At 42.5% G+C, this 12790-nt stretch overlaps 1 protein-coding gene across 1 annotated transcript in view; it reads left to right on the plus strand.

Annotated features, from left to right (window-relative positions):
* The window catches only part of EP300 (E1A binding protein p300), a 264101-nt gene that overhangs the window by 107555 nt on the left and 143756 nt on the right, over positions 1-12790 (plus strand). The window contains exons 8-9 of the mRNA XM_068242112.1: positions 7280-7417; positions 8489-8606. Of these exons, the coding sequence (XP_068098213.1) occupies positions 7280-7417; positions 8489-8606 (256 nt within the window). The remainder of the gene's footprint in view (positions 1-7279; positions 7418-8488; positions 8607-12790) is intronic.

The following is a 12790-nucleotide window of genomic DNA, read 5'->3' on the forward strand; positions in this document are numbered from 1 at the left end:
AGGCATTACCTAGTAATTGTAGCCATGGATGTCTTTCAACGCAAGGAAAGCATCTAAGCCCCCTTTAAACGCAGGTATAGAGTTTGCCATAACGACTTCCTGTGGCAATGCATTCCACATCTTAATCTCTCTAACTGTAAAGAACCCTTTCCTAAATAAATGGCTAAAACGTTTTTCCTCCATGCGCAGATCATGTCCTCTAGTTCTTTGAGAAGGCCTAGGGACAAAAAGCTCATCCGCCAAGCTATTATATTGCCCTCTGATGTATTTATACATGTTAATTAGATCCCCTCTAAGGCGTCTTTTCTCTAGACTAAATAAACCCAGTTTATCTAACCTTTCTTGATAAGTGAGACCTTCCATCCCACGTATCAATTTTGTTGCTCGTCTCTGCACCTGCTCTAAAACTGCAATATCTTGTTTGTAATGTGGTGCCCAGAACTGAATTCCATATTCCAGATGTGGCCTTACTAGAGAGTTAAACAGGGGCAATATTATGCTAGCATCTCGAGTTTTTATTTCCCTTTTAATGCATCCCAAAATTTTGTTAGCTTTAGCTGCAGCTGCTTGGCATTGAGTACGATTATTTAACTTGTTGTCAATGAGTACTCCTAAGTCCTTCTCCAAGTTTGATGTCCCCAACTGTATCCCATTTATTTTGTATGGTGCTAGACCATTAGTACGTCCAAAATGCATGACCTTACATTTGTCAACATTGAATTTCATCTGCCATGTATGTGCCCATATAGCCATCCTATCCAGATCCTGTTGCAATATGACACTATCATCCTGAGAGTTGATGATTCTGCACAATTTTGTATCATCTGCAAAAATAGCAACATTGCTCACTACTGCATCTACTAGGTCATTAATAAATAAATTGAAGAGCACTGGACCCAGAACAGACCCCTGTGGGACCCCACTGCTAACAGTCTCCCATTTTGAGTACGATCCATTGACCACAACTCTTTGTTTTCTGTCCATTAGCCAGTTCCCTATCCATGAACACAGACTCTTCCCCAGTCCTTGCATCCTCAACTTTTGCACCAGACTTTTGTGGGGAACAGTGTCGAAGGCCTTTGCAAAGTCCAAGTATATCACATCTACAGCATTCCCAATATCCATATTAGCATTCACTACCTCATAAAAGCTGAGCATGTTAGTCAAACAGGACCTGTCTTTAGTAAACCCATGTTGATGCTGAGAAATAAGATTATTTTCTACTATGAAGTCATGTATAGTATCTCTTAGTAACCCCTCAAATAGTTTGCTTACAACTGATGTTAAACTTACAGGTCTATAATTTCCTGGATCAGATTTTTTGCCCTTCTTAAATAATGGGAAAATGTGGGCTGTACGCCAATCCACTGGGACTCTGCCAGTTGCAAGAGAGTCACAAAAGATAAGATACAGGGGTTTATCTATAACTGAACTTAATTCCCTTAGGACCCGAGGATGCATGCCATCCGGGCCAGGTGCCCTGTCTATTTTTAATTTATTTAGTCTTGCCTTCACTTCTTCCTGCGTTAAGTATTTAATATTACAGTTAGAAGATTGAGACTCTTCCGCCTCTGTAGTTTGCAACAGTGCTGTTTCTTTTGTGAAGACAGAAGCAAAGAAAGCATTTAATAACTCTGCTTTACCTTGGTCATCCACCATTGAGTTCCCACCCTCATCCTTTAGGAGTCCTATACAGTCAACCTTTCTTTTTTTAGAGTTAATGTACTTGTAAAACTTTTTTGGGTTAGATTTGATATCCTTAGCGATTTGTTTTTCAGCTTCAATCTTTGCCTGCCTAATTTCTTTTTTACAATTTTTATTGCACTCCTTATAATTGCTTAGTGCAGCCTCGGTCCCCTCCTGTTTTAAGACCTTATAGGCATTTTTTTTCCTCTTCATTTTATCTTTAACCTTTCTATTCATCCATAGAGGCCTTTTTTTATTCCTGTGGAGCTGCCGCCGTCATCACTTTTTTTTTTCACATTGGGAAACACAATCAATCCTGCTGATCACACCCTAAAATTGGGGTGAAACCACTCCATTATGTGAATATGTTTGAGTGGAAGGGCTCTTAGTAGTGGTCTGCTCTTTTTTTTTTTTTTTTTTTTTTTTCAGATAGCCTGTATTTTTAAATCTCGATTAGAAATTTTTAGATTACACTATTTATGTTCTTAAAGGAGTTATCAGGCAATCTTACCAAAATAAATGCTACTTACCCGGGGCTTCCTCCAGCCGCAAGCTCCCAGCATGTCCCTTGCTGCAGCTGTCCCCGCAGCCGTTCGCCGCAGCTCCGTTCCGGTCCCCGGTGATTACCTCAGGGCGACCTCCAGATCGGCCTGTACTGCGCCTGCGCGAGCGGCGCTGTCAATCACTGCCACGTGGATCAGAGCGGACTGCACAGGCGCAGTAGTTCTGCGCACACCGCGACGTCAACCCGGCGGCCGTTCGGAAGCGCCGGCGTGTTGTTAACCCCTGATCCTCTGCATTGCAAGTGTATAATACACTTTGTAATGTATACAGAGTGTATTATACAGGCTGCCTCCTGTCCTGGTGGTCCCAGCCTGATCGCCCACAGCACCCATCAGACCCCTCCTGATCACCAACCCCCCCCCCCCCCCCGACCCCTGTTTGCACCCAATCACCCCCCTACTCACCCATCAATCACTCCCTGTTACTATCTGTCAACGCTATTTTTTAGATTAGGTCCTGATCTCCCATAACCCCCCCCCCCCCCTGTATTACATCTATTCTCCCCTCTAATCCCCCACTGATCACCCCGTCACCACATGTCACTGCTACCCATCAGATCAGACCCTAATCTGCCCCTTGTGGTCGCCCAATCACCCGCCCACGCCCTCCGATAGCCCCCCAGACCCCCTCTGATCAACTCGCCAGTGCATTGCTTAAATATATTCTCCCCTGTAATCACCTACTGATCACCTATCAATCACCCTGTCACTGCAACCCATCAGATCAGACCATAATCTGCCCCTTACGAGCACCCAATCACCCGCCCACACCCTCCGATAGCCCCCCAGACCCCCTCTGATCAACTTGCCAGTGCATTGCTTGCATATATTCTCCCCTGTAATCGCCTACTGATCACCTATCAATCACCCCGTCACTCCCTGTCACTGCTACCCATCAGATCAGACCCTCATCTTCCCCTTGCGGGCACCCAATGACCCGCCTACACCCTCAGATCTCCCTCAGACCCCCACCCCCCGATCACCCCCACAGTGCATTGCTTGCATATATCCCCCCCCCTCTATTCACACCCTGAGACACCCATCAATCACCTCATGTCACCACCTGTCACCCCCTAGCACACCTACCCATCAGATCAGGCCCTAATTTGCCCCGTGTGGGCTCCTGATCACTCGGCCAAACCCTCAGATCCCCCTCAGACCCCCTTCCGATCACCTCCTCAGTGCATTGCTTGCATATATTCCCCCCTCTATTCACCCACTGAGACACCCATCAATCACCTCCTGTCACCCCCTAGCACTCCTATCCATCAGATCAGGTCCTAATCACCCCCTGCTGGCTTCTGATCACCCGGCCAAACCCTCACCCGCCCCACCGCAGTGACAGAAATTTTTTTTCTCATCACTGCTGGTACGACTTAACCTTCCTGGCGGTAAGCCGCGCAGGAGGTTTTCTCAGGCCCTGCTGGGCCGATTTGAGTAATTTTTTTTTTTTTTGCTGAACGCAGCTAGCACTTTGCTAGCTGCGTCAGCACATCGATCGCCGCCGCCCCGCGCTCGATCGCCGCTATCCGCGTCGCAACACAGCCCCCCCCCCCCCCCCCCCTAGACCCCTGCGCTGCCTGGCCTATCAGCAGCGGCAAGGGGTGGATCGGGACTCCCTTAGACGTCACGACGTCCATGACGTCATCCGGCGACGGGGGAAGCCCTCCAGGAAATCCCGTTCTTTGAACGGGATTTCCTGATCGCCGAAGGCGATCGGCGGGGCTGGGGGGATGCCGCTGAGCAGCGGCTATCATGTAGCGAGCCCTAGGCTCGCTACATGATTAAAAAAAAAAAAAAAATCAAAAAAACGGCTGCGTTGCCCCCTGGCGGTTTTTAATATACCGCCAGGAGGGTTAATTGTGGCTGAGACCAACCGTTATGCCACACAATACACAACCGCCAATCCAAGAAGCTACTATGCCCAGCCTTTACGGTGGAAGCCATTCCAAGATTCCGAACGTAACATTTTTTTGGGGCCTTCTCCTTAACATGGGTCTAGTCAAAAATAATGTATTGCGGTCTTATTGGTCTACGCACCCAATACATCACATGCCCATGTTCTCTGCTGCCATGTCCAGGTCACTATTCGAGAACATCCTGCACTTCAGTGCCAATACAACCTGCTATCTAAGAGGCCACCCTGCTTATAACCGGTTCCACAAAATTCGGCCCCTCATAGACCACCTGTCTTAAAAATTTGCAGATGCTTGCCGTACCCCCCTTTTGAGGCATTTGGTTTCTAGACTACGCCTCACGGTTTAGAGCCCCTAAAATGCCAGGGCATCATAGGAACTCCACAAGTGACTCCATTTTAGAAAGACACCCCAAGGTATTCCGTTAGGTGTATGGTGAGTTTATAGAAGATTTTATTTTTTGTCATAAGTTAGTGGAAAATGACACTTTGTGAAAATAAAAACAATAAAAATCAATTTCCGCTAAATTGTAACAAATAAATAAAATCTTCTATGAACTCACCATACTCCTAACAGAATACCTTGGGGTGTCTTCTTTCTAAAATGGGGTCACTTGTGGGGTTCCTATACTGCCCTGGCATTTTAGAGGCCCTAAACCGTGAGGAGGAGTCTAGAAACCAAATGCCTCAAAATGACCTGTGAAATCCTAAAGGTACTCATAGGACGTTGGGCCCCTTAGCCCACCTAGGCTGCAAAAAAGTGTCACACATGTGGTATCGCTGTAATATGTTGGCGCTTTATAAATACAATAAATAAATAAATACTCAGGAGAAGTAGTATAAGGTGTTTTCGGGTGTTTTACTACACATACCCATGCTGGGTGGGAGAAATATCTCTGTAAATGGACAATTGTGTGTAAAAAAATCAAAAAAAATCTGTTACAGAGGTATTTCTCCCACCCAGCATGGGTATGTGTAAAAATAAACCCCAAAACACATTATACTACTTCTCCTGAGTACGGCGATACCATGTGTGACACTTTTCTGCAGCCTAGGTGCGCTAAGGGACCCAAAGTCCTATGAGCACCTTTAGGCTATACAGGGGTGCTTACAATTTAGCACCCCCAAAATGCCAGGACAGTAAACACACCCCACAAATGACCTCATTTTGGAAAGTATTTAGAGAAGGACATGGTGAGTCCGTGGCAGATTTCTTTTTTTTTTTTTTTTTTTTGTCACAGGTTAACAGAAATGGAAACCTTTTTTTAATTTATTTTTTTGTCAGTGTCATTTTCCGCCAACTTGTGACAAAAATTAAATCTTCTATGAACTCACCATGTCTCTTAGTGAATACTTTGGGATGTCTTCTTTCCAAAATGGGGGGTATTTATACTATCCTGGAATTCTAGCACTTCCTGAAACCTGACAGGTGCTCAGAAAAGTCAGAGATGCTTCAAAATGGGAAAATTCACTTTTTGCACCATAGTTTGTAAACGCTATAACGTTTACCCAAACCAAAAAATATACACTGAATGGTTTTTTCTTATCAAAGACATGTAGCACAATAAATGTGGACAAAAATGTATATAGAAATGTTACTTTATTTGAAAAATGTCAGCACAAAGTAAAAAAAATCATTTTTTTTGACAAAATTCATGTCTCTTTTTTGATGAATATAATAAAAACTAAAAATCACAGCAGCAATCAAATAGCACCAAAAGAAAGCTGTATTAGTGACAAGAAAAGGAGGTAAAATTCATTTATAGTAGGTTGTATGACCGAGCAATAAACAGTTAAAGCTGCAGTGGTCTGAATGGAAAAAAAGTGTCTGGTCATTAAGGGGTTTTATGACTGCAGTCCTTAAGTGGTTAAAGGGAAGGTTCAAGCAAAATAAAAAAAATGAGTTTTATTTACCTGGGGCTTCTACCAGCCCCATGCAGCTATCTTGTTCCCTCGTAGTCACTCACTGCTGCTCCAGTCCCCCGCTGGCAGCTTGCCGACCTCTGAGGTCGGCGGGATGCATTGCGTACATTTTTACGCATTCCCGCTAGTGCAGGATCATTAACACATACATTTTTTTACGCGTTACTGGTTTAATGCGTACATTTTTACGCATTGAACCAGTAATGCATGAAAATGTATGTGTTAACGTTCCTGCACTAGCGGGAATGCGTAAAAATGTACGCAATGTGTCCCGCCGACCTCCGAGGTCGGCAAGCTGCCAGCGGGGGACTGGAACATCAGTGAGTGACTACGAGGGCACAGGATGGCTGCATGGGGCTGGTAGAAGCCCCAGGTAAGTGAAACTCATTTTTTTTATTTTGCTTGGACATTCCCTTTAAAGAGGAACTGTAATTTATCACAGGTCGAAACCTCTTTAGTCCAGTCTGGTGCACCCTAGCAGAATGTTTGTTTTTTGAGAGAAGCCAGTAAAAAAAAATCTGGTCTCCCCGAGTACTCTGCGAGAGAATTCCAATTAGGTAAATGGCCTAGGCTAAGCATCACTGGGAGGGCGTGGCTACATACTAATATACAGCAATATGCCGTATGGGTGTAGAAGATTTATGAAATTCACAGAATTCATTATGTGGATAGCACAATACATCTGTTATGTAAGTAGAAGTAGTATTTATCTACCTATATATGTGTTTTTTTATTTCTAGGTTAGCAAGGGGGTCACTTGTTCTTTAAGGCATTGTAAAAATATGGAATTCTCAGCCAATTACTAGGCTAAACATGTTTACACTGGGGTGGTGACCGTGGTGTGCTTGTAGTCAACAACTATTGTCACAGCAGTGAATTGTGTAACAAGTAGAGATGGTCATTAAGATGCAAATTTTTCCCACCTGGATTCAAATTTTATGCAGCTTGGAATTGAGTGAAATATTGGAAGTGCATTTGAATGCCCCAACTCTAAGCTGCGTACATTTTTCATTACTTTTCCATGAAAACTGGAATACAATAAGTGATGGTGGTCCTTCCTTTTCTGATGGACATTTAGTACTGGTTGCCTGTTCTGGTATCTCACGCCGCCTTTCACCTTTTTTTTTTTTTTTTTTTAGTTCTTTGTAAGTATTTAATAAACCTTTTTTTTTTTTTATAACCCTTTTTAAAGTTCTCTGGTTGCTGATGGTGGGAATGCATCCAGCTTAGGAGCTATGCCAATAGCTACTGCACCATCTAGTGCTGGAGTTCGGAAGCCCTGGCATGAAGACATAAATCAGGACCTACGGAATCATCTTGTTCACAAACTGTAAGTAATACCTAACTTTTTCATAAGTTTGTCTGAAAATAATACTTGCAGCAAGTGGTTTGTAAGAAAAAAATATTCAGTATTACAAAATGGTTTGAATATTATGGTGTATTATGCACATGTATTGCAGGATCTAATGAACACCATAATGAAATGGATTGTTGCTTGTTAACCTGGACAGGCTGCCAATGTCTTGTCATGTTGCCTCACTTATGTGTGGCAGATCGCACAGTAGAGGTCCAGTAGTTTAGCAGAAGGGCTACTAAATAATTTCAAGTGTGAAGCCCCTAAGAATTTTCCATTAAAATGTCAGATACGCAGGATCAGGGGGACAGCCAGGCAACTAGCAATGTTTAAAAGGAAATAAATATTACTTTCACCTCGGGTTCCCTTTGATTCCCTGGTGTTTAGTGGCACGCCCCTTTCCCTTTAATAATTGCCTGTTCTTACAGGCAAGAAGTGTGTTTGTAAGTATATCTCACCCTCCTGGCTCCTGCAGTGATAATCTCTCCTCCTCTCACATGTACCAGGTTCTGACTCATCACGTTCTCAAACCGAGATCCTATATATGCCCACAGAAGAGGCAAACTGTTTGCGTAAGAGGTGGATAGGCCACAAAAACCAGGAGAATGAATAATACTAACTCAGCCATTCCTCCAGCTGCTGATCTCTGTTGGGGGAGTGGATCGAAAATCAGGCGTCAGGGTTTTACACACTGGTGCCTCTCCATTTGTTGCAAATGGTGATGAGCACAGGCGTGTTCTGCAGACTGATATTCATATTCTGGCAAATAAGGTGCTAGAAACCACATGAATATACTGTAGCCTCGGTACAGTGATTGTTACAAGATGGACTTTTCCTAGGACTTCCAACTACCTGTCATACAGATCTGCTTATTCCTTACAAGTGCTCAGTAGATGTGCAGTTTGTAAGTTAAATTAATTGGTAGGCTTAGGTTTTTTTCAGCCCTATGTCCTATATAGAAAATGTTTTTATATTGCGTGGTGTACAACATTGTTTTTGCTTACTACAAAACGATGTCTTGCTTACTAATTTCTTGCTTTTATATAGTGTTCAAGCCATATTTCCAACACCTGATCCAGCAGCATTAAAGGACAGACGTATGGAGAACCTTGTAGCCTATGCACGCAAAGTAGAAGGCGACATGTATGAATCTGCTAACAGCAGGGTAAGATTGTTATAGTTCACATCTACAGATGGGTTTCCATCTGAAACCATTTTTTTTCTCTCTGTGATAGATCTAAATGTTTATAGTAAAATGTAATCCACAGCGCTATTTGCAAAGTATTACAACTTCTTTATTGTTAAAACAACAAGCAACATGTGTCTCCTGGGTCCTTAACCCTTTTTAAACCATCTATAATTAACATGCATGCATTACCCACACATACAATTCACTGCAGTGAATGAATATTAAATGGAAAGAGAAAATGTTGGGCCCAAAACAAAGACATGCGCTAGTTCAAGACTTAAACATTATAAAAAAAAATATTATTGAATCAATGGCGAAAAAAATTAGCTTTCCTCAACTATTAAGACAGTCTCCTGTCAAAAACCGTCAGCCATTCATTACTTTGTGCGAAGTGACGTCACTCTGAACAGCGCGATTCTGTACCCTATCAGCGGGCACTTTAGTATTTGCGTGCAGCGCTAGATACCTGTAGATTCATGAACGCTAGTCTCTCCCCGCTTGCTGGAACGGCCGTCTTCTGGTGGAGGATTGAGACACAGATACCTGTCATCTAACCAGCCATTCTCTCTGAAAGGGTAACGTATGAACGTTGACCCAGTTTATAGCTGATCTGAAATTTGACTATGCAGGATTAAGCAGCCGTCTTTGAACTGCATACATGTCACAGGATCTACTATAGCGGCTGCATCATTTGGATTCATAAAACCCCTTAAAGAGAACCAGAGATGAAGCACCCTCATGTATTTTATTACATTTATCAGTGGGAACATGACAGTAAACACCTACCCTGCTTTTAGTTTCATTGTTATCTGCTTAATTAGTCTATTAGCAACTGTGATAAGAATCCACCGACTATTCAGTCGAGGTTTGACCTGGAATCATTATAGCTGAGTCACTCTTCTGTGTAGTCTTTTCAAGCCCAAGCCTTCCCCTCTCCTGGCTTAGATTTCCTGCTTTGCATACTGAGAGCTGTGATGATTTGGGAGAGGCTGCTGCTCCTGAGAGAGAAGCTCTGTGGCTGTAATATGATCCCTGTGTGCTCTGTGTGCACTAGATACTGATAACGGCAGTTTCATTCCTATGAGAGACACTTCCTACAGGCAGCTGTACATCATACCAAAATGAAAGCACATAGATGAAAGGCTGCATTTAGCCTAGATAGCAGCATAGTCTCATATGGCCTAGACAGCACATCCAGAACAACTCATAACCCGTAAGGAGAAGGGATATGAGCCGGCGACCATATTTGATTTTTCCTGGAGCAATAATGGATAAAAAACACTCAAAAAGGCACACCAGAGCGGCAAAATTATCAGGTAGAGCATTTATTCTTTACAAGCTATCAACTGATATGTTTATTTTGTGTGAATCGTTCATCTCTGGTTCCCTTTAAGGACCAGACACTTTTTTTCCATTCAGACCACTGCAGCTTTTACGGTTTATTGCTTGGTCATACAACCTACCACCTAAATGAATTTTGGCTCCTTTTCTTGTCACTAATAAAGCTTTCTTTTGGTGCTATTTGATTGCTGCTGCGATTTTTAGTTTTTATTATATTCATCAAAAAACATGAATTTTGTAAAAAAAAAAATAAAAAAAAATTTTTTTTTAACTTTCTGTGATAAAATTTGTTAAATAAAGTAAAATTTCTGTATACATTTTTGTCCAAATTTTTTGTGCTACATGTCTTTGATAAGAAAAAAACCATTCAGTGTATATTTATTGGTTTGGGTTAAAGTTATAGCGTTTACAAACTATGTTGCAAAAAGTGATTTTTCCCATTTTGAAGCATCTCTGACTTTTCTGAGCACCTGTCAGGTTTCATTAGGTGCTAGAATTCCAGAATCGTATAAATACCCCCCAAATTACCCCATTTTGGAAAGAAGACATCCCAAAGTATTCACTAAGAGGCATGGTGAGTTCATAGAAGATTTAATATTTTGTCACAAGTTAGCGGAAAATGACACTTTGTGACAAAAAAAAAAGTTTCCATTTCTGCTAACTTGTGACAATAAAAAAAAAATGAAACCTAATGCCTGAAAATGACCTGTGAATAGAACTTTGGGCCCCTTAGCGCACCTAAGCTGCAAAAAAGTGTCACACGTGGTATCGCCGTACTCAGTAGAAATAGTATGTGTTTTTGGGTGCATTTTTACACATACCCATGCTGGGTGGGAGAAATATCTCTGTAAATGAGATTTTTTTAGATTTTTTTTTTACACACTATTGTCCATTTACAGAGATATTTCTCCCAACCAGCATAGGTATGTGTAAAAATACACCCCAAAACACATTATTCTACTTCTCCCAAATACAGCGATACCACGTGTGGCACTTTTTTTGCACCCTAACTGCGCTAAGGGGCCTAAAGTCCAATGAGTAACTTTAGGATTTCACAGGTCATTTTGAGACATTTGGTTTCAAGACTACTCCTCACGGTTTAGGGCCCCTGAAATTCCAGGGCAGTATAGGAACCCCACAAATGACCACATTTTAGGACACCCCAAGGTATTCTGTTAAGAGTATGGTGAGTTCATAGAAGATTTTATTTTTTTGTCACAAGTTAGCGGAAATTGATTTTTTTTTTTCACAAACTTGTGACACAATTTTTTTTCTATGAACTCACCATACTCCTAACAGAATACCTTGGGGTGTCTTCTTTCTAAAATGGGGTCACTTGTGGAGTTCCTATACTGCCCTGGCATTTTAGGGGCCCTAAACCGTGAGGAGTAGTCTAGAAACCAAATGCCTCAAAATGACCTGTGAAATCCTAAAGGTACTCATAGGACGTTGGGCCCCTTAGCGCACCTAGGCTGCAAAAAAAGTGTCACACATGTGGTATCGCCATACTCAGGAAAAGTAGTATAAGGTGTTTTGGGGTGTTTTACTACACATACCCAAAACATTTACAGAGAAATTTCTCCCACCTAGCATGGGTATGTGTAAAAATACACCCCAAAACACATTATACTACGTCTCCTGAGTATGGTGATACCACATGTGTGACACTTTTTTTTTTTTTTTTTGCAGCCTAGGTGCGCTAAGGTGCCCAACGTCCTATTCACAGGTCATTTTCAGGAATTTGGTTTCTAGACTACTACTCACGGTTTAGGGCCCCTAAAATGCCAGGGCAGTATAGGAACCCCACAAGTGACCCCAATTTAGAAAGACACCCCAAGGTATTCCATTAGGTGTATGGTGAGTTCATAGAAGATCTTATTTTTTGTCGCAAGTTAGTGGAAAATGACACTTTGTGGAAAAAACAATAAAAATCAATTTCTGCTAACTTTTGACAAAAAATAAAATCATCTATGAACTCATCATACACCTAACAGAATAGCTTGGGGTGTCTTCTTTCTAAAATGGGGTCACTTGTGGGGTTCCTATACTGCCCTGGCATTTTAGGGGCCCCAAACAGTGAGTAGTCTAGAAACCAAATGCCTGAAAATGACCTGTGAATGGGTCGTTGGCCCCTTAGCGCACCTAGGCTGCAAAAAAAGTGTCACACGTGGTATTGCCATACTCAGGAGAAGTAGTATGATGTGTTTTGAGGTGTATTCTTTACACATACCCATTTTAGGGGCCCAAAACCGTGAGGAGTAGTCTAGAAACCAAATGATTCAAAATGACTGTTCAGGGGTATAAGCATCTGCAAATTATGATGACAGGTGGTCTGAGGGGCTGCATTTTGTGGAACCAGTCATAAGCGGGGTGGCCTCTTAGATGACAGGTTGTATTGGCACTGAAGTGCAGGAAGCGCAGGATGTTCTCAAATCGTGACCTGAACATGGCAGCAGAGAACATGGGCATATGATGTATTGGGTGCGTAGACCAATAAGACCACAATACATTATTTTTGACTAGACACATGTTAAGGTGAAGGCCCCAAAAAAGGTTACGTTCGGAATCTTGGAGTGGCTTCCACCGTAAAGGCTGGGCATAGTAGCTTCTTGGATTGGCGGTTGCATATTGTGTGGCAGAACGGTTGGTCTCGTCACAATTGTCGTACCAGCATTGATTAGAAAAAAAAAAAACCTGTCACTGCGGTGGGGCGGTTGAGGGTTTGGCCGGGTGATCAGAAGCTCGCAGGGGGGCAGATTAGGGCCTGATCTGATGGATAGGAGTGCTAGGGGGTGAAAGGTGGTGACAGGAGGTGATTG

Source organism: Hyperolius riggenbachi, chromosome 6 (genome assembly GCF_040937935.1).
Source record: "Hyperolius riggenbachi isolate aHypRig1 chromosome 6, aHypRig1.pri, whole genome shotgun sequence".
Lineage (NCBI taxonomy): Eukaryota > Metazoa > Chordata > Amphibia > Anura > Hyperoliidae > Hyperolius > Hyperolius riggenbachi.